At 41.4% G+C, this 24143-nt stretch overlaps 6 protein-coding genes and 2 pseudogenes across 6 annotated transcripts; 7 read left to right on the top strand and 1 right to left on the bottom strand.

Moving 5' to 3' along the window:
* The first annotated feature begins 192 nt into the window (after nucleotides 1-192).
* On the top strand, nucleotides 193-5935 carry LOC135341357 (filamin-B-like; annotated as a pseudogene).
* On the bottom strand, nucleotides 5875-7775 carry LOC135341349 (uncharacterized). Its single transcript, XM_064537869.1, has 6 exons — nucleotides 7445-7775; nucleotides 7310-7389; nucleotides 7212-7245; nucleotides 7093-7155; nucleotides 6905-7038; nucleotides 5875-6840 (listed from the first exon to the last, which is right to left on the bottom strand). The coding sequence occupies exons 1-6, from the start codon at nucleotides 7660-7662 to the stop codon at nucleotides 5966-5968; spliced, it is 1404 nt and encodes a 467-aa protein (XP_064393939.1). The 5' UTR covers nucleotides 7663-7775; the 3' UTR covers nucleotides 5875-5965.
* Nucleotides 7776-7838: 63 nt separating this feature from the next.
* LOC135341245 (pre-mRNA-splicing factor 38B-like) lies at nucleotides 7839-10188 on the top strand (the record flags this gene model as incomplete). Its single annotated transcript, XM_064537758.1, has 7 exons — nucleotides 7839-7944; nucleotides 8013-8090; nucleotides 8314-8569; nucleotides 8619-8681; nucleotides 8747-8783; nucleotides 8836-9006; nucleotides 9909-10188. Coding segments are annotated over 7 exons (936 nt in total), but the record flags the coding sequence as incomplete, so codon positions are not given.
* A 1352-nt stretch (nucleotides 10189-11540) lies between these two features.
* Nucleotides 11541-12767, top strand: LOC135341202 (uncharacterized). Its single transcript, XM_064537713.1, has one exon. It carries the CDS (start codon nucleotides 11606-11608, stop codon nucleotides 12632-12634), a length of 1029 nt encoding a protein of 342 aa, XP_064393783.1. The 5' UTR covers nucleotides 11541-11605; the 3' UTR covers nucleotides 12635-12767.
* A 1690-nt stretch (nucleotides 12768-14457) lies between these two features.
* Nucleotides 14458-15730, top strand: LOC135342077 (uncharacterized). The gene has a single exon (XM_064538757.1). It carries the CDS (start codon nucleotides 14464-14466, stop codon nucleotides 15535-15537), a length of 1074 nt encoding a protein of 357 aa, XP_064394827.1. The 5' UTR covers nucleotides 14458-14463; the 3' UTR covers nucleotides 15538-15730.
* A 1819-nt stretch (nucleotides 15731-17549) lies between these two features.
* On the top strand, nucleotides 17550-18824 carry LOC135341355 (uncharacterized; annotated as a pseudogene).
* Nucleotides 18825-20159: 1335 nt separating this feature from the next.
* LOC135341353 (uncharacterized) lies at nucleotides 20160-21438 on the top strand. The gene has a single exon (XM_064537874.1). The coding sequence runs from the start codon at nucleotides 20168-20170 to the stop codon at nucleotides 21239-21241; it is 1074 nt and encodes a 357-aa protein (XP_064393944.1). The 5' UTR covers nucleotides 20160-20167; the 3' UTR covers nucleotides 21242-21438.
* Nucleotides 21439-22622: 1184 nt separating this feature from the next.
* LOC135341350 (uncharacterized protein K02A2.6-like) lies at nucleotides 22623-23972 on the top strand. The gene has a single exon (XM_064537870.1). The coding sequence runs from the start codon at nucleotides 22623-22625 to the stop codon at nucleotides 23970-23972; it is 1350 nt and encodes a 449-aa protein (XP_064393940.1).
* The last annotated feature ends 171 nt before the right edge of the window (nucleotides 23973-24143 follow it).

Genomic DNA, 24143 nt, shown 5'->3' with positions numbered 1-24143 from the left:
GTCCTGGTAATGGTTTACTGTGGGAGGGTGTATGCTCTTTGAAGTGGCTGTAGGAGAAGCAACAATTTTGAATTAGATACTAGATTATATTGATTCACAAATTCCAGTCTAAGTGGTTCGGGTTGCCTGGTTCAGGGAAATTGCAAATTGTGGCTTTCCAGTCAGAGTTGTGAATTCCAATGACATTGTTGACACACCCATGCAGTGCGCATGGCTACAACAATGCTGCTGCAAGACACCCACTCTAGGCAAGCAACAAGACCACAAAACAAGCTAGCAGCATTATTGCAAAAAACAAGCCTAGCTCAAACCTGTGCAGAAAAAGCTGTGTTCTCCTGGTTGTGCTGTCTCTATAGGTATGTAAATGTCTACTGCCAACTTAGTGCTTATACTTTTTCTGTGTAAATGATGAGACATGGCATGACTTACAAATACAGGCTGTGTGTATATAGCCATGATAGTTATTGCTTACACAAATCGTAAGAACTGCTCAACCTATAGTCAGGAGTGCACTCATTAGTTTCGGGTATAATTGAAATGTTTGTTAACTACCTGCCAGTTGTTGTGTCTTTACAGCAATATTGTTCACTGGGAGTGGAGTGCATGCCATAATATTATGCTATGGGCTACTGTGCATGGAAGTAGATAATTACATTGTTGACTTTATCCCCCAGACCCTCCCCTTCCCTTCATAATCAAACCTCAAGAAAAACACACACAACCCTCACACCACTATAGAGAGAGGGCTCACACTTATAGGTATGTGTAAATTACAATTCATAAGACCAAAGTTATGCAAATTGGCTTCCAATGGTTAAATTTCAATTTCTGGTAATTAAGTGCTTCCTCTTTTGTGCAGCTACCATTCTTTTGTTGCTACCTGTATGTCATGCATAATTATGCCTCGATGCACATGCGCAAGCGAGGTATACGGTAGTGTGTTTGTGTGTGTGTGTGTGTGTATCTGTGTGTGTGTGTGTGTGTGTGTGTAGACTGCTACAGCTGCTCAAGGATCAATGAAATGCAAGTAAGAGTTTCTATAGGCTTCTAGTCATGTTTTATTGGATTTTAATTCGTGGATTTGCAAAATAATGCTTCGTTCTCGAGTTATGCCTTATTACAAGTTTGCTTACTTGGAATGCCATTGCAGCCTTTTCGGAAGAGCACGTAGCCAAACTTGTTTACCGAGTGTTGCTACTCTACTTAGTAGTTAGCTCTGCACTAGAACGCTAGCTATTGGTAGCTGCAAGAGTGAGAAGAGAGTTGCAAGGCTCTGCTGATGGCAGCCATTAATTTTAGACTTGAACCGGGCATCGATCGTTTTTAACAACAATAATGGTCGATCATTACCCACTCTTTAAGTTTGCGCAGCATGCAAATTAAAAATGTTCATCATGATTGTGTATAAAATTAAGCTATTAGTAGCTTTATGTTATGTAGTTTTGGCGTCTCCAATTGAACGCTAGGTCGACTCCTAGGCCTGGTATTGATTGTATCTGGGCGTGGTTGGAATTCACTCAAACGAGCGAATTCCTATTTATAAAGCGATTAGATTTCGATGGAGCAATAGCTTATGTCCTGTCTTGCACGAAGCCTTACTCTCTTGAAGGAACAGGCCCAGCTAGGCTCTCAAGCTTCTGTCTGAGGGAAGTGATGTGTTTGTGTGGTTCCCAACAGGGTATGGCAAGTCTCTCTGCTACCAGTTGCTACCATATTTGATGGACTACAAGCTTGGTAGGACCATAGATAGAAGAGAAAGGGATTGGCAACGGAGTGCACTTCCAGTACCACCCGTGTTTCGCCTCGAGGCTTACTTCTAACGTGGGAGTCTAAACATAAATAATTCATGAGAATTGTTTTTGCGGTCTGTAAAAAATTCTACAAGCAGTCAAGTTCTATACTGCTAATTAAACATCAACTCTTTACCTCATTTGTGTGGCGATTTGGGACATAGCACACTACTTAGTAACACAACTTTAGCTATATCATAGGTGCTATAGGAACACAAGCATGAAAAAGCCTCTGACAGAGGCTCTGTGTACCTCTAGCTACTTCACAAAAATCAACATTATATTTTCATTTCTAAATGATACCTACCATCAAGGGGCATGTGTTTAGGATTAGACACAATAAGTTTCCCGGGTTTTCGCGGGAGTTTTAGGGCGAAACACGAATGGTTTCAGGCCCATCTGTGTACATTCAATGTAAAAGCATCACGTGAACTGCCCCCGTTGCCAATCCCTTTCTCTTAATTCTATCTATGGTAGGACCACCGCTCCCCTTGTCCATCGAAATCCAGAACTGAAGTATCCATAGTCGAGTCACAGGTAGCTAGCTAGCTAAACACCTTTAGTGTTTAATCGCTTTATATAGGAATTCGCTCGTTTGAGCGAATTCCAACCACGCCCAGATACAATCAATACCAGGCCTAGGAGTCGACCAATTGGAGACGGATCGGCCTGGGAACGAGGTTACCGAGGCATCAGCACCTGCGGTGCTTTCATTATTACAAGAAACGATAGGAAATTAATAATGGACACTCATTTAGTTATAATTGCTACCTGTATATATGTCATGCATAATTATTACGAGAAACGATAGACATCAAACTATAATTATATGTGGCAATATTGTTTTGATTCTTCAGAAATGGCTGAGATCACATGTGTCGATGTGCCAACTGGCAAAAACGATCCAGTCACTATTGTAGTGGACAAATCAGCTGCCGATGGCGAAGGGCCGCTTCGAGTGGAGGCTAGAAACGATGAAGACAATGTATTCGATGTCGCCTGCCAAGGGGAAGAGGATAGAAAAGTTACATTCCTGTTCACTCCACCTACTCCAGCTGTCTACCAAGTATTGGTTACATGGGGGGATGACAATGTCAAGCACTCTCCTCTCAGCCTGAACCTTAACCGTCCCAATAGCAAAGCTGTTACAATTTCTGAGGCTCCTAGTGGAAATCTTAAAGCTGGAGAGAATATTCGAATTTCCTTTGATGCATCCCAAGCTGGAAGAGGCACATTGACTAGCACTTGCAAAACAGATAATGAACAAGATATTGAAGTGACTGTGACCAGAAAAGAATTTTCTTCTGTATTTGTTGTTGAATTCCATCCACCGCATGAAGATCTTTACATTCTTCAAGTGAAATGGGATGGGAAGAGCGTCAAAGGATCTCCTTTCAAGCTCGATATGAATCCCATTCTCAGCTCAAAAGTGATTGCCTCCAACTTGAAGGAACCCAAAGAGCCTGGAGACACTATTGAACTGGATGTGTGTACCAAAGGAGCTGGAAATGCTAATCTGACTGCTACTTGCAAAGGAGATAAAGTTGGGGATATACCGGTTGAGATAAAGCCAAAATCTGGAAGTGACTTCCACCTCACTGCAACCACTGATGCTCAGCCGGACAACTACACCCTCTAGGTCTATTTTAACAACCATAAAATATCGAACCCGACTCACACTTGCTGTACGCACCCTCCCAAACCTGAAGGTCTTGGAGCCGATGGAGTGAAACACCTCTCGACGAAAGATGACGACTGTCCAATTATCTTGACATTTGATGCCTGTAAAGCTGGAGAAGGAAATTTCAGAGCCCGTGTTCACGGTGGAGAGTCTGGCCCTGTAGAAAGTACCTGTGAGCTGCTGGCTGGCACCAATCAACAGTACCAAGTGTCCTTCAAGCCTCCGTGTGCTGATTCATACTTTGTTGATGCGTACTGGAATGATTGCCCGTTGCCGGGGTCTCCCTTCAATGTCCTCATTCTTCGTCCAGAGAAGCTAGAGTTTGGAGAGCCACGATTTGTTGAGCTAGAGATTCCAGTAGAGCTGCCGGTGGATGCAAGTGAAGCCGGTTCTGGAAAACTTACAGCATCTTGCAAGGGAGAAACAAGCGGAGAGATGGAAGTTTTTATCGAAGACGATCCTGTTGCAGCTGGAAACAGAAAATACGTTATTAGTTTCCGACCCTCTGAATATGACCGATACACCCTCTCAGTGCTCTTTGAAGGTGATGAAGTGAGCAAGTCGCCATTTGTGATCAATATTGAAGAACCAGAGCCTCAAGAGTCGCCTGTCGTCCTCTCTGCTGTGGACATTCCAACCTTTCCTGTAACCAAGCCATACAAAATTAATTTCACTGACGAAACCGATCAAAGGACCATTCAAGCTTTTGGAATTCACGAGGAAACTGGAGACACTACTGATCTCACTATTGAAAAGAGGCGAAATGGAAAAGCAAAACTGATTTACAATGCCAAGAAAATTGGTATCCACTCCCTTCATGTTCTTGTCGATGAGAAAGAGATTTCCGGCAGCCCATTTCGTGTCCTGTTTGTCAAGGCTGACCCAAATGCTTGCAAGTTGTTGGATATTCCTGATATAACTTACGTTGGAGAAGAAACTAGCTTCAAATTGGATGCTCGAAAATCTGGCTCAGGAGATCTTAAAGTGCTTGTTCGTGTTCCTCTTGGAGGTCGTGAGACAACCTTCAGCCACAAAAACCATAACAATGGATTTTATACCATATTCTTCACGCCCAAAGTTGTTGGCATTCATCATTTTGACATCAGCTGGGCAGATGAGCCGATCTTTGAAAGCCCAATGAAAATCGAGGCCCAACAGAGGGACACAACTCTTGATGTTGCTAAGGAAGCGGCTGCCAAGGTGTATGTACACATGGAAGACTATGGCGTATTCGAAACTGCACTTTCGGCCACCCGTCCCGCATACATCTGCATTAGTACTGGCCATGCTGGCAAAGGGAAGCTGTCCCTCAAGGCTGTAGGGCCTAGCGAAGCAAAGATCTCTGTGTACGATCGAGAGAATGGAGTTTACACAGCTGAAATTCAACCTGTTGTTGCTGGGATGTACTCTCTTAGCATATTCTGGAATGATATCCATATTAAAGATAGCCCATTCAAGCTTGATTTCACGAAAGACAAGTCATACCTCATCAATCGACTCGATCTTGACAGCGTACACTTTCTGATTGATGTTCCATACACATTTCACATCCATTGCCCTAGAGAAGAAAAATGTGAGCTTACCATGGCATGCACACCCACCACAGCTGCACATATCAGTTGCAAACCACTCGAGGATAGTTCCAACTCTTTTCTTTGTGAGATTATCCCTAAAGAAGGTGGAAACCATGAAATTGCAGTCAAGTACAACAGCAAAGAAGTGCACAACAGTCCTCACAATGTACAATTTGAGGAGAACCGTGAAGCTAAAGATCAAGCCGAAGACGACCATCTACTCCCTCTGGATGTCTCTATTGATATGGGAGTGTCCATTGCAGGTGAGGACATTGTTAAACCACTTGCCGATTTGAGCCCTGTACGAGCATTTGGTCCAGGATTGAGCGAAGGGTTAGTCGGACAGGAAGGGCATTTTACAATTGAAATGGCGAATGCAGGGGAAGGAAAAATTGATGTCGAAGTGTACGGTCCAAAAGGAGCTTATAAGATTAACATCCGTCGTCACCCTGACAATAATCGTACCCTGCTAGCTCGATACGATCCGAAAGTAGTTGGAGAGTACAAAATCAGAGTGTTGTGGGATGGGGAACATATCTCTGCATCCCCCTACTCTGTCAACATCAGTGAGCAGGTGGTGATGGGCAGAGAGGAAACGACGGTGACAAGCAAGGACACTGAAATCGAACCAAGCAACGTTCTAGAAGTTGAAACCGAGCAACTTGAAATCGATGAACAAGCTGAAGTGAACGAGGAATGTGAGAAAACAGATCTGAGCAAAGATGTTGATCTGTGAATAATTTAGAGACAAGCCATTGCTGACTGAAAACTTTTAATACATTTTTAGCTTTAATTAATTATTAGTCAATAATATTTGTATAATCATAAACAAGTGCATACCAGTTGATACCACATTGTAATGAATTCATTAAAATAATTATACCAGTTGATAGATGATATTACCACACACACATTCAATTCTAGGTATCTTCAACAGACTGTAAATTAGTCATGTCAATCACAACAGAGTTAGCGGTTCTGTTCTGTGAGTACACTCTTGCTGACTGCGGCCTACTATCGAATTGAAAAGTGTTATTTTTTCTGGAGAGTACAGCAGAAACTGGTCTATTGCTTTCTGTAGAAATATGATCGTTTGTGTCTTGACTTGAGCATTCATCGTTAGACATATTCTCAAGGCTACTTTGAAGTGATTTGTTCTCCATGTTCATTGATTCAGGCTGTGAGCTAGCTGTAGGGTTAATGTTAACTGGATCAATCCTCTTTGCTTCAGAGTGTGAGTTAGCTGTAGAGTTAGTGTTAACTGGATCAATGCTCTTTGCTTCAGATTGTGAGTTAGCTGTAGAGTTAGTGTTAACTGGATCAATGCTGCTGTGCCTTGAAAACGAGCACATTGACTCTTGTAGGATTTCTTGTGTCAGTCTATGTGCTTCACGTGAGATGAAATCATGTTCGTTCTCTTCTCTTTGATCTTCAGAAAGTAAAAATGATGGCAGAGAAATGTCTTCCTTTGTGTGGAGACGTGAGGTGGGAGAAAGTGGTTTCTCTTTAGTTAAATCTGTAGATTCGTCTTGATCTTCTGACACGGACTCTTGTGTGGCAATATTATAATTGTCGCTTTGTGCCTCATTGTTTTTATCTTGTGCATTTTCGCAGACAGAGTGTATGGTTGTTCCTGAACAGCTTCCCTCCTCATTTGGTCCAAACACTGCGTCTAGTTCTTGCTCAATGGAACCAGCAGAGTCTTCAATTCGTTTTGTTTCCACAACCCAAGGCTCTGGCTGCAAACGAGGCTTGCTCTGCCTGCCTGCTGGAGTCCCTGATACAACACGAGAGCCTGTACAAGTGTAAATAGCTGATAAAGACATGGAGTATTAGGTGCAAATTCAGCTACACTTAACCTTCAACAAGGTTCCCAAATATTTTTGCAGATGGTGGTTTCTTTCCAACATGGCGAATAAACAACTTTTTTGTGTCTCCCCTTGGAACATGGACTCCACATCTTTCCAGTGAGTAACTATCTACAGTGTTGGCACTGTAGTAAAAGAGGGGCCACATAAATAAAGCTGGCAGACTGAAAATTGCCAACCTGTTGTATCTAGCTCCAATGAGAAAGCCATGAAATGTTTCTCCATTAGGAAGGGTTTGCGATCTGTAGTAGTGCAAGCATGTAAGCATTGAGGAATGAGCGTTGAAATGTGAACTTACAGCATTGATGCCGTCAACACCTTGCATTTAATTTCTGTATGGATGGATATAGAAGCAGTTTGAACTAACGGCTATTAGCTTATTATTAATTAGCTCACCAAACATTTTCTTTTTTCGTATCTGCTCCTTGTAGCATGGCTCCACAAGTGCAGCTGGACATGTCTTGGATCGTAGCACACTTCAAAAAGAGGAAAAAAGTGGATTAAATCTCCACCTAACAACAACATACGTACCTAGCATTGGTTGGCCTCCCAAGTTTGTTGTCCTGAACCGGAGTGGATGGTCTAGACCATGATTGTGTTCCTGGCTTAGTAGATCGGGCCATCCATTTCTCCAGGATTTCCGCTTTTGGCATTCTCTCAATTGAAGAGGGTAGCCTTGATAAACTGGTGGAGGTGCGTGCTGGGAGGCTAGACCGGGGCCTAGAGGTATAGACTTGACTCCTAATCATTCTCGAGGGGTCTTGTACTTCAAGCTAGTGGCATGAAGCAGAGGGCATGAAGTCAAAGTCTTAGATCTTGGCGTCGCTGAGCAATGTCGTTGCCAATGAGCCCCTCCCCCTTTATGAGGTGCACTTCATAAAGAATTCATGAACGTGCCTTTATTGGAAAGCTGAAAGCATGATCGACCAGTCGACCAGATTTTTGCCCTGTTTTTGCTGAGAAATGGGGAAAAAAAAGCATCACCACAGAGATAGCAGATCACGATCACGTTCAAGAAGTCCTTTCAGAAGGTAAACAAGTCCAAAGATCACATCCTTCACTGTATTATACTGGCTGTTGATAATTAATTATTGTGTAGACGTGATAGTGAAGAGAAACCTCATCGCAGACGTCATCGATCCAGTTCAGACGATAGCAGGGATCACTCTCGGAGAAGGTCTCTACAGCATTGTATCACATGATATTGGCCAAGTGCCGAGTTGATAATATCTCTCCTCTCTCCCTCTGTACATGCACACATGCACACTGTAGTCCAGGTAAAACAAAACCATAGTCTCTCTGTATGTATGCCATAAGTTTGATTGCCCCATGTATGTTATTTTGTGTGTATGCTTGTTTACCACTTGTGTAAACTGTTGTTAACAGCTCTCCTATTACAGAGCACAAGTCCAGAAGCAGGAGAAAGTCTCACTCACGAAGTCGCTCTAGGGACAGGCGGACTAGGTCAAGAGACAGAAAACATCGATCTAGAGACAGAAAAAGTCGTTCAAGAGAGAGAAAACATTCTCGAGAAAGAAGGTGGAGTCGATCAAGGGACAGATATCGTAGGAGCAGGTCCTATGATAAGTCCTCAAGGCATCGCCGTAGTAATTCTAGGGAGAGAAAAAGGTCCAGGAGTGGAGAGAGGCAAACAAGGTGAATATTGTGTGTTCTGTGATGAAATCATCATGGCTGTGTTCTGTAGTGAGGCCACACACACTGACACTCGTCAATGCTCTCAAAAAGAAGAAAAGCAAGAAGACAACAGGTATAATAATCATATCAAGGTGCATGTAAAATTTAATATCTTCACCAATGCACTCCTGCATGTAGAGATTTATCCAAGGAAATACCTGGTTATGAGAGTCTGGTGAGTGCACGTTTACTTGTACCACGTTTACTTGTATCATGGATTCTCTCAGACACCTGCTGAGCGAATCAAGGCCAAGATAAAGTTGATGGTGGAGAAATCAAAAATTCCTCAGCCTCCTTCTGAAACTTTTGTCCCTTCTCCTTCCCAGCTCGCAAGTATAGAGAGTGATGCTTTTGAGCAAGTGAATTTCTCATCCACACGGGCCACAGGAAATTCACAGGTACATTGTATATACAGTGGAACCTCCGAATAAAGGACACTTTGGGAGTAGAGCTTTTGCCCTCTTTTCGGAGGTTGTCCTCTGGTGGGAGGTTCATTCATTTATAGTCATATCAAGGAATTATAGATAGTGTATTGTCTGTATGGACCCTATTTCTAGTTCAAGAAGAAAAAACTTGCTGAAATCAGAGATATAAAGCATTATTTGCAGTATGCTAGTAACACAGTATGATTAGCAATAACATTACAAACGACCTCTACCATATTGGGCATAGCATGTGTGTGTGGTTTCCTGTTTGTTAAGAGGTAGTTTTGCACAGAGTTGGTCAGTTGGGAGCACGAAGCTTGTCCTCTGTCCGGAATCAAGAAGGTCCGCTTGTGGGAGGTTATCTCTGTGTACTTGAGCGATTTCAACCCGTGCCATAGCTAGTGTCCTTTATAGAGAGGTTGTCCTCTAGTGGGAGGGTCCGTCATGGGAGGTTCCATTGTAATCTTTAATCCACATTGTGGGACAATGCGTAGAACTTTTTAAATGCAAGGTATCCTGGCTTTATTTTTTGAAAAAAGCGTGGTAAGTGTTAGTGTAAGGCTTGTTTTTCAGAATCAAGCCTATTTTCGAAGCGAACTTTGATGATCCATGGAACACATTTCAAATCTTTTATTTGCTCTTCGAAACTTTGGTAGTCCTGCACTAATTTATTGTGTGCTTAGTTTTCGGGCCTAAATAGTCCATTTTCGGAAAATAGCGTGGGCAAGAACTTATCTACTCTTGGTGTGGGCTATATAGCTAATTTTGTAGAATCAGCCTGTTTTCAAAGCAAACGTATTGCCTGGTAAACACAGATAAGTTTCATTACTAATTAACCAAATAACCGGTTTGATCTGTATATTTTTGCTTAATAGGGCTCATCGATTGGCCACGATTCATCAAGTGGTGGCAGGTACAACAGCACAAGAGTAGATGCCAGTGAGTACGCTCCTCAAGTGGTGGAGCTAAGCAGCCTGAGCCACGAGCAGGAGAGCCCCTTTTCCATTGACACAAAGAAAGAAGTATTGGTCCCTGAGGAGGAACGAAAAACAAAATGGCTGAAAAAACTGCAACTTTTGAGAGAAAAACATGGACATTAGTTGATTCACGCTCTTTACATGTTAATATGTCTTTACATGAAATAATCTGAACTCCTGCTAATTAATTGTCAGCGAGATATGCGCGGCTTTAGTTCGAGGCACCTGATTGATTACACATAGTACACAGTACACAGTAATATTATACATGCATATTATAGTCAGCATAATTATTTTGTGACCCAAAAAAAGAAAAGTGAGACAAGAAAGAAGCTAGGGTGTAGCAATAAATATGCTTAACACTTCAGCCACGTGATTGCAGTTCACTAAGTGTTCTTTCCTATATATAAACTGTTCACACATAATTATGTTTATGTCTGACAACTTTGTACGCCTTTGTTAAATAGTTATATACATGACGTACGACTTTAACATTCCTAGTAAATGAGTTAGATTTATCATGCATACACCCTGCTGTGTTCGTAAGATGACATTAATGTCATCCAAAATTCCACTTGTAAAGAAAAGCGAAGAATAGAACCCATGGCTTAATCCACTCCACTACCCCTCACTATAGAAACTGGGTGCCTCAACCACTGAGCCATGAAGTCAGCATGCACCCATTTGTCTGTCTTATACCAATTCTATTTAAGTCATAAATGAATGTTATAGATACACGTCTTTTACATGCATGTGCCATCAAATGCCGTAGTGTTCCTTGATAACCCATAATTATCCCACATAATGTTATACATGCACAGATCCCGAGTTAATGCAGCCATTGGGTTCAGCTATACTCTGATGTCAATGAGGAGGGCCCCCGATATAAAGTCTTCTTAGAACCAGAGAAGGAGGAGAAACGAATTATGGTCAGTCCTTATAGAGAGTATACTTAGGAAATAAGCACAAATGGCATGTTTAATGCATGCGTACACGTATTTGTGTGTATATATGTACATGTACGCAAAAATCCATAATGAGCGCTAGCTATAACTATTGGCAGTTGCAAGAGTGGAAAAGAGCTGCAAAGCTGCATAGTCAAGCAATATGACTAATTTTTGGCATCCTTTTTTTTTTATCGATTATCACGGTAAACCATTACTGGTCCACCCTGCATGTTGCAACCTTGCAAATACAGTTTGTGTACAATTATTGTTAATCATAATTATAATTTGCATGCTGTCATATAGTTGCATGCTTAACCCCATTTGTCACATGCATGCATGAGTTTGTATAGCCCAAATTTGTATTCCGCAATTTCATATATAGTGTGTTGATGCATGCAGCATGCACGCATGTATATATTAGTTTCTTTCCAATGCTACAGAATTAGTGCTGTTCTGTGATTATATTCGTGTACCCCCATGCAATCAAGACCATCACATGTATAGATGTCATGAGTCCTGCATGCATGGCTATATTATATTCATAACCGCCTTAAAGTGATTCACATCGGTCACATGCAATGCATATAGTAACTGCATGTATTATAGATCCTGTAACTGCATTTATTATAGTCACAGAGAAACCTTGTCATGATGTTGACATTTACGCTGTTAGTTGTACTTTTTGCTAGTCCCAGCTGGGCAGCACTACCTCAGTTTTCCTGGGACACGCTGCCTGTATTCTTTCACTCGTCCAACACAACTGGAAGGTACAATGACAATGCTCTCAAGACAATTGCAAAGTTTAAAATGGCAACAATTGAAAAGTGGATGGGACATGATATGAAGAATATTGATGATGAGGATGAAATGGTGCTGGCCATGAGAGCCATCAAAGCAGCCAATCCCAAGATTGCCACCTACTTTTACATGAACTCATTTAAAGATCGTCCTGAGATGACACGAATGGCAAGAGAATTGTCCGAACATCCCAACTATTACTTGCGTGATAGTGATGGAACTCAAGTTAAAAATGGTCAAGGATTTTATGCTTTCGATTTATCAAACCCTGAGGTCCGGCAATGGTGGCTGAATATTTGTTTGAATGCTACGAAATTTGCAAATGGTGATGGTTGTTATTGCGACTCTTCACAGAGAGAAAATTCTACTTTTCGTCCAGAGCCTTCCGCAGATAAACTAAAAAGTTGGGGCGATGGTATGCTTAATCTGACACGGGATGTACAAGAAGCTTTAGGCAAGGATAAGCTACTCATTGGGAAATATTCTGGTCAGCCTTATGTCAAAGCCGTTCAATTAGAGTTCTTCGAACCTAAAAATGATTCAATCATTTCTCTTATGCTCGGTGCCAGTCATGGTCAAGTTGTACAAGCACATGTACCAATAAGTATAGAATGCTCAGGTGATCTCACTAACTACTTAGCTACATTCCTGATTGGTGCTGGACAATATTCCTATTTTGGCTGTGGGAACTGGAGCGCTGCTGGAAACGATACTACGCCTCTAACCTGGCGTCCCGAATATGACAAGCCTCTTGGAGCTCCAAAGAGTACAGGTGTGTACAACTCTCAGACTGGTGTGTGGAGTCGATTGTTTGCATCAGGAACAGAGGTCTCATTCGATACCAAGACCAACAAAGGAACAATAAAGTGGTCACAGTAACTTAGCATGCATGTGTATACAGTATAGCGCAGATGACTGTATAGTTTGGTTGTATTCTAGAAACATCGTTATAAATCTGAAGACGAATATCGCAGAGCTTTTCAAGCCAATTGCAGTTTTATTCTTTCCAGTGTTATTTTGAACTTTCTGTGGCATCATGTTGTCTCATGCAGGTGTCTGTACTACGTGCATTGATTGGCACGGTATAATATATACGGTATAATTATTATTGTACATATTTCATACATTAAGTGTCCCATAATTATATACCGTATATAGGCGATATAGCAGGTATCGCTTGAGGGCATAAATGTTTTCGGTTGATGATTAAGCATAATTATACCTAGCCTTGTGAAGGAGGCTAAATTATACCGTGAACATTTATATCCAATATTGCATACATGCATGTATATGCTGTAAAAAGGCTGCTATTCGACGAAAATTAAATCTGCGAAAACCTATTAATGAAAGTCATGTTTCTGGTCACCTCCCTCATTGAATTTCACTGCCTCATCAAAAAACTCATTATTAAGATGTGTCACATGATAAATCACAAGACAAATTGAAGTCAGATTGTCTGTTAAGTGTATTGTGGTTCACCATCTTGTCATGTTTGGTTTTATTGCATCCTGTGTTGTTGTTTTAATTAACACTGCATGAGGAAGTAATGTAACAATAATAAATAATGATAACCTCCCTCCCTCAGTAGTGGTAAGGTGACTCCCAAATCAGAAACATAATGACTTTGATTAACAGTGGCCTAACGGTCTTTCCGCGAAAGTTTACACCTTCGAAATATACCTGATATATGGTAGATCTTTATAATGTTCGATTTTGTCTTCATCACCAAGCAAAGTTTAGTATAGAAATCACAAGTCATGCATGCAATAATAATATTATGCTTTAGTATGTATATGTGCACTAGTTTATAGCAGAGCAGCTCAAAGTGTAGAGATTAAGCTAGCTAACTGCAGCAACATCTGGAAGAGAAGGAGTGCTCAGCTGGATAATCAGACACATTTCTCTGTGATTTGTACTTGGCTCAGGCTGGTTGGGGGTGCTTGAGCACCCCTAGCAGTGCACCCCCCTGGCTACGCTTCTGTGTCTGCTGATGAACACATTGAGTTTGCACCAGAACTATCAGGTCCCATAATGAAAGCATGGGATGACAAAGGATGAAGCTTTAGGGGATGATAAGCTACTCATCAGGAAAACACCTGATCAACCTTTTGTTAAAGCTTCCCAGTTGGAGCCAACAATGGTTCGATTAATGCCGTTATGCAAGGCGTTAAATATGGTTAAGCTCATGTTCCAACAATTCAATGTACAAATGATCTCACTGACTACATAGCTGCATTCTTGATTGGTGCTGGAAAATGAATTGGAATGCTGCTGGAAATAATACTAGATTTCTAATTTGGTGTTCCGAATACGACAAGCCTCTTGGAGTCAAAGAGTGCAGGGTGTACAACTCTCAGACTCCATGCATGGTGACTGTGTGGAGTCGATTGTTTGCATCAGGAACAGATGTCTCATTTGATAACAAGACAAACAAAGGAACCATAAAGTGGTCACTTATCTTACTGTGTGCATAGCGCATATGATTGATATAGAACTCTGTTGTGAAACCATTGTTTGAATTTCATTGTATGTTGATGCATGCATGTGTATTGGTTTCTTCTTTCCAATGCTACAGAATTAGTGGGCTATTTTGTGTGATTATTCATGTACCTCCACTCAGACATGCACATCCGTCACATGTATGCCATGAGTGCTGCATGCATGGCTATAATAATATTCATAATCTTAAAGTGATTCACATCAGTCACATGCATGGTAACTGCATTTATCATAGTCACAAAGAAATAAACTTTGTCATGCTGACGTTTACGCTGTTAGTTGTACTTTTTGCTAGCCCCAGCTGGGCAGCACTGCCTCAGTTTTCCTGGGACACGCTGCCTGTATTCTTTCACTCGTCTAACACAACTGGAATATACAATGACGATGCTCTCAAGACAATTGCAAAGTTTAAAATGGCAACAATTGAAAAGTGGATGGGATATGATATGAAGAATATTGATGATGAGGATGAAATGGTGCTGGCCATGCGAGCCATCAAAGCAGCCAATCCCAAAATTGCCACCTACTTTTACATGAACTCCTTTAAAGATCGTCCTGAGATGACCCGGATGGCCAGAGAATTGTCCGAAAATCCCAGCTACTACTTGCGTGATAGTGATGGAACTCGAGTTAAAAATGGTGGAGGATTTTATGCTTTCGATTTGTCAAACCCTGATGTCCGGCAATGGTGGCTGAATATTTGTTTGAATGCTACAAAATTTGCAAATGGTGATGGTTGTTTTTGTGACTCTTCACAGAGAGAAAACTCTTCTTTTCGTCCGAAGCCACTCGCAGAGAAACTAAAGAATTGGGGCGAGGGTATGCTTAATCTGACACGGGATGTACAAGAAGCTTTAGGTGAGAATAAGCTACTTATTGGGAAATATCCCGGTCAACCTTATGTCAAGGCCGTTCAAATAGAGTCTTTCGAACCTACAAATGATTCAATTGTTTCTCTTATGCTCGGTGCCAGTCATGGTCAAGTTGTACAAGCACATGTACCAATAAGTATAGAATGCTCAAGTGATCTCACTAACTACTTAGCTACATTCCTGATTGGTGCTGGACAATATTCCTATTTTGGCTGTGGGAACTGGAACGCTACTGGAAATGATACTAGGCCTTTAACCTGGCTTCCTGAGTATGACAAGCCTCTTGGACCTCCAAAGAGTACAGGCGTGTACAACTCTCAGACTGGTGTGTGGAGTCGATTGTTTGCATCAGGAACAGATGTATTATTTGATACCAAGACCAACAAAGGAACCATAAAGTGGTCACAGTAATTTAGCATGCATGTGTCACTGTATACACTATAGCACAGATGACTGTATAGTTTGGTTGTATTCTAGAAACATTTTCATAAATCTGAAGACGAATATTGCAGAGCTTTTCAAGCCAATTGCAGTTTTATTCTTTCCAGTGTTATTTTGAACTTTCTGTGGCATCATGTTGTCTCATGCAGGTGTCTGTACTACGTGATTTGATTGGCACGGTATAATATATACGGTATAATTATGATCATATTGTACATATTTCATACATTAAGTGTCCCATAATTATATACCGTATAGGCGATATAGCAGGTATTGTTTGAGGGCATAAATGTTTTCGGTTTGCTGATTAAGCATAATTATACCGTGAACATTTATATCCACGAATTTAATATTGCATACATGCGTTTATGCTGTAAAAGGCTGCTATTCGACAAAAATTAAATCTGCGAAAAACCTCTCTATGGCCATTATTAATGAAAGTCATGTTTCTGATCACCTCCCTCATCAAATTTCACTGCCTCATAAAAAAACTCATTACTAAGACGTCACTCCATTATTTTCATTAGCCACACATACTTGTGGGTGTGTCACGTGATAAATCACAAGACAAAACACATAGATTGAAGTCAGAGGAGGTACGACATCCGCGTGTCATCCGCGTGTCTTAAACACACACATTCCGAACTTTAACCTAAGGAATGTGTATCTAAAACGTTTCCTTTGACATGCGGATATCGTACCTCCTCTGGATTGAAGTCATATTGTCTGTTAAATTATTCTGTGTATTGTGGTTCACCATCTTGTCATTTTTGTGGTTTTATTGCATCCTAGCTGTGTTGTTGTTTTATTTAACACTGAGGAAGTAATCTCACAATAATAAATAATGATAATCTCCCTCCCTCAGTAGTGGTAAAGTGATTCCCAAATCAGAAACATAATTATGACTTTGATTAACAGTTGCCTAACAGTCTTTTCGCAAAAGTTTACATCTTCGAAATATACCCGCTATATATAATTATGGTAGATCTTTAGCTTATTCAATGTCCGATTTTGTTTTGTCTCTAATTTTAATTCATCACCAAGCAAAAGTAGTATAGAAATCACAAGTCATGCATGCAATAATTATGCTTTAGTATACATGTACGTGCACAAAACAGAACTAGTTAACCAGATCAGCTCACAGTGTAGAGATTGAATCGTACTAGCTAGCTAACTGCAGCACGATCTGGAAGAGAAGGGGTGCTCAGCTGGATAATCAGATACATTTCTCTGTGATTTGTACTTGACTCAAGTTGGGGGTGCTTGAGCACCCCTAGCACCCCTCCCCTGGCTACGCTCCTGTGTCTGCTGATGAACACACTGAATTACACCAGAACCATCAGGTCCTATAATGAAAGTATGCGATGACGGAATGCTGAACCTGACAAAGGATGAAGCTTTAGGGGATGATAAGCTACTCATCGGGAAAACACCTGATCAACCTTTTGTTAAAGCTGTCCAGTTGGAGCCAACAATGGTTCGATTAATGCCGTTATGCAAGGCGTTAAATATGGTTAAGTTATTCAAGCTCATGTTCCATGTACAAGTGATATCACTGACTACATATAGCTGCATTCCTGATTGGTGCTGGAAAATATTCTTATTTTGGTTGTGGTAATTGAAATGCTACTGGAAATGATACTATAGGTTTCTAACCTGGTGTTCCGAATGTGACAAGCCTCTTGAAGCCAAAGAGTGCAGGGTGTACAACTCTAAGACTGGTGTGGAGTCGATTGTTTGCATCAGAAGCAGATGTCTCATTTGATACCATGACAAACAAAGGAACCATAAAGTGGTCACTTATATTACTGTGTACATATAAAACATTTTTGTGAAACCATTTGAATTTTGTATTTTGCAATTTCATTGTTACAGAATTAGTAGGCTGTTTTGTGTGATTACTCATGTACCCCCAGGCAGACATGCACATCCGTCACATGTATATGCCATGAGTGCTGCATGCATGGCTATAATAATATTCATAATCTTAAAGTGATTCACATGGGTCACATGCATGGTAACTGCATTTATCATAGTCACAGAGAAATAAACTTTGTCATGCTGACGTTTACGCTGTTAGTTATACTTTTTGTAAGTCCCAGCTGGGCAGTACTGCCTCAGTTCTCTTGGGACACCCTGCCTGTATTCTTTCACTCGTCTAACACAACTGGATAGTACAATGACGATGCTCTCAAGACAATTGCAAAGTTTCAAATGGCAACAATTGAAAAGTGGATGGGACATGATATGAAGAATATTGATGATGAGGATGAAATGGTGCTGGCCATGCGAGCCATCAAAGCAGCCAATCCCAAGATTGCCACCTACTTTTACATGAACTCCTATAAAGATCGTCCTGAGATGACCCGGATGGCCAGACAATTGTCCGAACATCCCAACTACTACTTGCGTGATAGTGATGGAACTCGAGTTAAAAAGGGTGGAAAATTTTATGCTTTCGATTTGTCAAACCCTGATGTCCGGCAATGGTGGCTGAATATTTGTTTGAATGCTACGAAATTTGCAAATGGTGATGGTTGTTATTGTGACTCTTCACAGGGTGGAATCTATAAGTTTCATCCGGAGCCATCGGCAAAAAAGCTAAAGAGTTGGGGCGAGGGTATGCTTAATCTGACACGGGATGTACAAGAAGCTTTAGGTGAGAATAAGTTACTTATTGGGAAATATCCTGGTCAACCTTATGTCAAGGCCGTTCAAATGGAGGATTTCGAACCTACAAATGATTCAATCGTTTCTCTTATGCTCGGTGCCAGTCATGGTCAAGTTGTACAAGCACATGTACCAATAAGTATAGAATGCTCAGGTGATCTCACTAACTACTTAGCTTCATTCCTGATTGGTGCTGGACAATATTCCTATTTTGGCTGTGGGAACTGGAATGCTACTGGAAACGATACTAGGCCTTTAACCTGGCTTCCTGAGTATGACAAGCCTCTTGGAGCTCCAAAGAGTACAGGCGTGTACAACTCTCAGACTGGTGTGTGGAGTCGATTGTTTGCATCAGGAACAAAGGTATTATTTGATACCAATACCAACAAAGGAACCATAAAGTGGTCACAATAACTTAGCATGCATGTATATACAGTATAGCGTTGTATTCATTGTCAGTATATATAGTGCAGATGACTGTATAGTTTGGTTGTATTCTAGAAACATTGTCATAAATCTGAAGACAAATCGCAGAGCTTTTCAAGCTAATTGCAGTTTTATTCTTTCCAGTGTTATTTTGAACTTTCTGTGGGATCATGTTGTCTCATGCAGGTGTCTGTACTACGTGATTTGATTGGCACGGTATATATACGTATAGTCATATTTCATACATTAAGTGTCCCATAATTATATACCGTATAGGCGATATAGCAGGTATCATTTGAGGGCTTAAATTTTTTCGGTTTGCTGATTAAGCATAATTATACCGTGAACATTTATATCCCTGAATATAATATTGCATACATACATGTATGCTGTAAAAAGACTGCTATTCGACAAAAATTAAATCTACGAAATCTCTCTAATGCCACTGTTAATAAAAGTCAAGTTTCTGGTCACCTCCCTCATCAAATTTTACTGCCTCATCAAAAAACTCATTATTAAGACGTCATTCCATTATTTACAATGCAATAATTATGCTTTAGTATACATGTACGTGTACGAAAGATAACTAGTTTATAGATTTAACCAGTGTAGAGATTGAATCGTACTAGCTAGCTAACTGCAGCAAGATCTGGAAGAGAAGGGGTGCTCAGCTGGATAATCAGACTCATTTCTCTGTGATTTGTACTTGACTCCGGCTGGTTGGGGGTGCTCGAGCACCCCTGGCTACGCTTCTGTGTCTGCTGATGAACACACTGAATTTACACCAGAACCATTCCCATAATGAAGGCATGGAATAACAGAATGCTGAGCCTGACAAAGGATGAAGTTTTAGGGGATGATAAGCTACTCATCGGGAAAACACCTGATCAACCTTTTGTTAAAGCTGTCCAGTTGGAACCAACAATGGTTCCATTAATGCCGTTATGCAAGGCGTTAAATATGGTCAAGTATTCAAGCTCCTGTTCCAACAATAAGTGATCTCACTGACTACATAGCTGCATTCCTGATTGGTGCTGGAAAATATTCTTATTTTGATTGTGAGAATTGGAATACTGCTGGAAATAATATTAGATTTCTAACCTGGTGTTTCGAATATGACAAGCCTCTAGGAGCCAAAAAGTGCAGGGTGTACAACTCTCAGACTCCATGGTGACTGTATATGGAGTCGATTGTTTGCACCAGGAACAAATGTCTCATTTCATAACAAAACAAACAAGGAACCATAAAGTGGTTCATTTATCTTACTGTGTGCATATAATTGATATAGAAATGTGTTGTGAAACCATTTTGTATTTTGTAATTTCATTGTGTATAGTGTTGATGCATGCATGTATAATTATTGTTTCTCCTTTCCAGAATTAATGGTCTGTTTTGTGTGATTATTCGTGTACCCCCACACAGACATGCACATTCGTCACATGTATGCCATGAGTGCTGCATGTATGTCTATATTCATAATCTTAAAGTGATTCACATCGGTCACATGCATGTTAACTGCATTTATCATAGCCACAGAGATATAAACTTTGTCATGCTGACGTTTACGCTGTTAGTTGTACTTTTTGCTAGTCCCAGCTGGGCAGCACTGCCTCAGTTTTCCTGGGACACCCTGCCTGTATTCTTTCACTCGTCTAACACAACTGGACAGTACAATGACGATGCTCTCAAGACAATTGCAAAGTTTCAAATGGCAACATTTGACAAGGGGATGGGACGTAGTATAAAGAATATTGATGATGAAGATGAAATGGTGCTGGCCATGAGAGCCATCAAAGCAGCCAATCCCAAGATTGCCACCTATTTTTACATGAACTCCTATAAAGATCTTCCTCCGATGACACGGATGGCCAGAGAATTGTCCGAACATCCCAACTATTACTTGCGTGATAGTAATGGAACTCGAGTCAAAAATGTTCGAGGATTTTATGCTTTCGATTTATCAAACCCTGAGGTCCGGCAATGGTGGCTGAATATTTGTTTGAATGCTACGAAATTTGCAAATGGTGATGGTTGTTATTGTGACTCTTCACAGAGAGAAAACGCTAAGTTTTATCCGGAGCCACCCGCAAAAAAACTAAAAAGTTGGGGCGAGGGTTTGCTTAATTTGACACGGGATGTACAAGAAGCTTTAGGTGAGAATAAGCTGCTTATTGGGAAATATCCTGGTCAGCCTTATGTCAAAGCCGTTCAAATGGAGGCTTTCGAACCTACAAATGACTCAATCGTTTCTCTTATGCTCGGTGCCAGTCATGGTCAAGTTGTACAAGCACATGTACCAGTAACTATAGATTGCTCAAGTGATCTCACTAACTACTTAGCTACATTTCTGATTGGTGCTGGACAATATTTCTATTTTGGCTGTGGGAACTGGAGCGCTGCTGGAAACGATACTACGCCTTTAACATGGCTTCCTGAGTATGACAAACCTCTTGGACCTCCAAAGAGTACAGGTGTGTACAACTCTCAGACTGGTGTGTGGAGTCGATTGTTTGCATCAGGAACAGAGGTATTATTTGATACCAAGACCAACAAAGGAACCATAAAGTGGTCACAGTAATTTAGCATGCATGTGTCACTTTCTACACTATAGCACAGATGACTGTATAGTTTGGTTGTATTCTAGAAACATTGTCAGTATAGCGCAGATGACTGTATAGTTTGGTTGTATTCTAGAAACATTGTCAGTATAGCGCAGATGACTGTATAGTTTGGTTGTATTCTAGAAACATCGTTATAAATCTTAAGACGAATATCGCAGAGCTTTTCAAGCCAATTGCAGTTTTATTCTTGTGGTATCCTTACGACATGGAACTAACATTAAGATAAAGACTTGTGATTCCGTAAATACTGTACTGTAAACCTGTGATTCCGTAAATACTGTGTTGTGTTAGTTCTAGTGGTTTCATGTTCTTATTTAGTCATTTCTGTACTATTGTTCTAGAAGGTTCTTTCTAGTATTGTTTTTGTATAAATAGCCTGTGTATTTTGTATGTATCAGAGTTCTGATTTAATGAATTATTGAAGTTATCTCACTGGCGACGAGGATTGTGGATCAAGTAGCCTACAGCAATGGCAGCCACACACTATGGAACTCTCAACAATTACAGACCAGACCAAGAGTCTATCAAGACCTACCTGGATCAGGTAGACCTCTACTTCACGGCGAATACAGTCCCTGATGATAAGCAAGTACCTATTCTCCTCAGCTCCATTGGTGCAACGACCTACAGTCTTCTATGTGACTTGCTTGCACCTGAGGCTCCCAAATCGAAGACAAAGGGAGAAATATTTGCTGCACTACGGAAGCACTACGAACCGACACGAGCGGTGATCGCAGAACGTTTTCATTTTCAAAAAAGGGATCAAGTCCCTGACGAATCTTTAGCAGAATACGATGCAGCTCTACGCAAGCTGGCAACACACTGCAATTTTGGGGCGTATCTCACTGAAGCCCTACGTGACCGTTTCGTTGCAGGACTCCGAAGCGAAGCAATGCAAAGAAGACTATTAGCCGAAACAGAACTTACTTTGAAGAGAGCAATGGAAATCGCACAGGGAATGGAAGCAGCAGAAAGCAACACCAGAGCACTCAAGGCCAGCAACCCCTCCATCAAGAGCATACAAAGCAAAAGGAGACCGTAGCCAAACCAACCTTGTTACCGCTGTGGAAGTCGAATCACTCTGCAGCTGATTGCCGTTTCAAGGATGCAGAGTGTCACTCATGTGGAAAGCAGGGACACATAGCACCAGCCTGCCGCTCCAACCCACCCTCTCAGTTCAAGAAGACAGAGAAGAGACGATTCAAAACTCACCTAGTGGAACCAGATGGGAACAGCTCGACCGACTCAGAAGCTGACACTTACCACCTATACCGATTGACCGAGCCTTCTACACAGCCGATCACAGTTACAGTCAAGATCGAGGATACTCCACTCAAGATGGAAATCGATACCGGAGCTGCAATATCTATTATCTCTGAGGCCACCAGAAAGGCCAAGTTCTCTAAATTCAAGCTGCGTAAGTCAAATATTTTGCTAAAGACATATACAGATGAGGCTATGATGGTAACGGGTCAGATTAATGTGTGTGTTAATTATGGAGAACAGGTGGCTCGGCTGGTGCTGGTGGTGGTTGCTGGAAGTGGACCAAGTCTTTTTGGACGCAATTGGCTGAAGTACCTCCAGTTTGACTGGAAATGTATTGCAACTGTCAAATCTCCCCCTGCAGGTACACTAAAGAATTTGTTACACGTATACGATTCATTGTTCAAGGACGAGTTAGGTACTGTGACCTCACACAAAGCCACTCTCAGAGTACGGCCAGATGCTACTCCTCGGTTTTTCAAACCACGTCCTGTTCCTTATGCAACCAAAGAGGCTATTGGAGATGAATTGGACCGCATGGAGCAACAAGGTATCATCCAGAAAATACCTAGCAGTGACTGGGCAGCACCGTTGGTCGCAGTTCCCAAGAAAGACGGATGTTTTCGACTCTGCGGCGACTATAAAGTGACTATCAACCAAGACCTTGAAGTTGATCAGTACCCCTTGCCTAAACCCGAAGACCTATTCGCAACACTAGCAAATGGCTCCCTTTTCACTAAGCTTGATTTGTCACAAGCGTATCTACAGGTCGAACTCGATAAGGACTCTACCAAATACGTGACTATCAACACCCATCAAGGGTTATACCAGTTCAGCCGACTTCCTTTTGGCGTGGCGTCAGCCCCAGCAATATTCCAAAGACTGATGGACACCATCCTACGTGGAGTGCCTCACGTTATCTGCTACTTAGACGATCTGTTGATAACAGGAGTGGATGAAGAAGACCACCTACACAATCTGGAGCAAGTCCTCAAACTTTTTACGGAACACGGGTTGCGATTGAAGAAGGAGAAATGTATCTTTTTGGCCAAGTCGGTAGAATATCTTGGTCATCAGATCAGCAAAGAGGGAATCCAAGCTCTTCCAAGTAAAGTTGATACTATTGCACAGGCTCCAGAACCAAAGAATGTTCAAGAACTTCGCTCCTTCCTCGGGTTGCTGAAGAATCTCTCTAGCATCCTTTACCCAATCAACCAACTTCTGCAAGCGAGTCATAAGTGGGAATGGACACAGGAATGTCAGCAAAGAAACAACTTACATCATCTGATGTGCTCACCCACTATGACCCGGACCTACCAATCAACATGGCTGCGGACGCGTCAGCCTACGGCATTGGAGCCGTTATTTCTCATGTACTACCAGACGGGGCTGAGAGACCAATCTGTTTTGCTTCACGCACGCTAACGACAAGCGAACAAAACTATGCTCAACTCGAGAAAGAAGCACTGGCATTGGTATTTGGTACCAAGAAGTTTCACCAGTATTTGTATGGCAGGAAATTCACGTTAATCACTGATCACAAACCTCTGACAGCTATATTTGGCCCAAAGAAAGGAATACCGTCCCTAGCAGCTG

Source organism: Halichondria panicea, chromosome 9 (assembly GCF_963675165.1).
Source record: "Halichondria panicea chromosome 9, odHalPani1.1, whole genome shotgun sequence".
NCBI classification, from domain to species: Eukaryota; Metazoa; Porifera; class Demospongiae; order Suberitida; family Halichondriidae; genus Halichondria; species Halichondria panicea.
This window is presented reverse-complemented; position numbering and strand designations above follow the sequence as displayed.

What these genes read in the sequence shown, in the direction of transcription:
- LOC135341349 (XM_064537869.1), bottom strand. Translation starts at nt 7,662, where the DNA reads ATGATTAGGAGTCAAGTCTATACCTCTAGGCCCCGGTCTAGCCTCCCA. An exon ending in GTGTTGACGGCATCAATGCT is followed by an intron (nt 7,156 to 7,211) that starts GTAAGTTCACAT and finishes GCACTACTACAG; the next exon opens with ATCGCAAACCCTTCCTAATG. An exon ending in ATTTGGGAACCTTGTTGAAG is followed by an intron (nt 6,841 to 6,904) that starts GTTAAGTGTAGC and finishes ACACTTGTACAG; the next exon opens with GCTCTCGTGTTGTATCAGGG.
- LOC135341202 (XM_064537713.1), top strand. Translation starts at nt 11,606, where the DNA reads ATGATGTTGACATTTACGCTGTTAGTTGTACTTTTTGCTAGTCCCAGC.
- LOC135342077 (XM_064538757.1), top strand. Translation starts at nt 14,464, where the DNA reads ATGCATGGTAACTGCATTTATCATAGTCACAAAGAAATAAACTTTGTC.
- LOC135341353 (XM_064537874.1), top strand. Translation starts at nt 20,168, where the DNA reads ATGCATGTTAACTGCATTTATCATAGCCACAGAGATATAAACTTTGTC.
- LOC135341350 (XM_064537870.1), top strand. Translation starts at nt 22,623, where the DNA reads ATGGAAATCGATACCGGAGCTGCAATATCTATTATCTCTGAGGCCACC.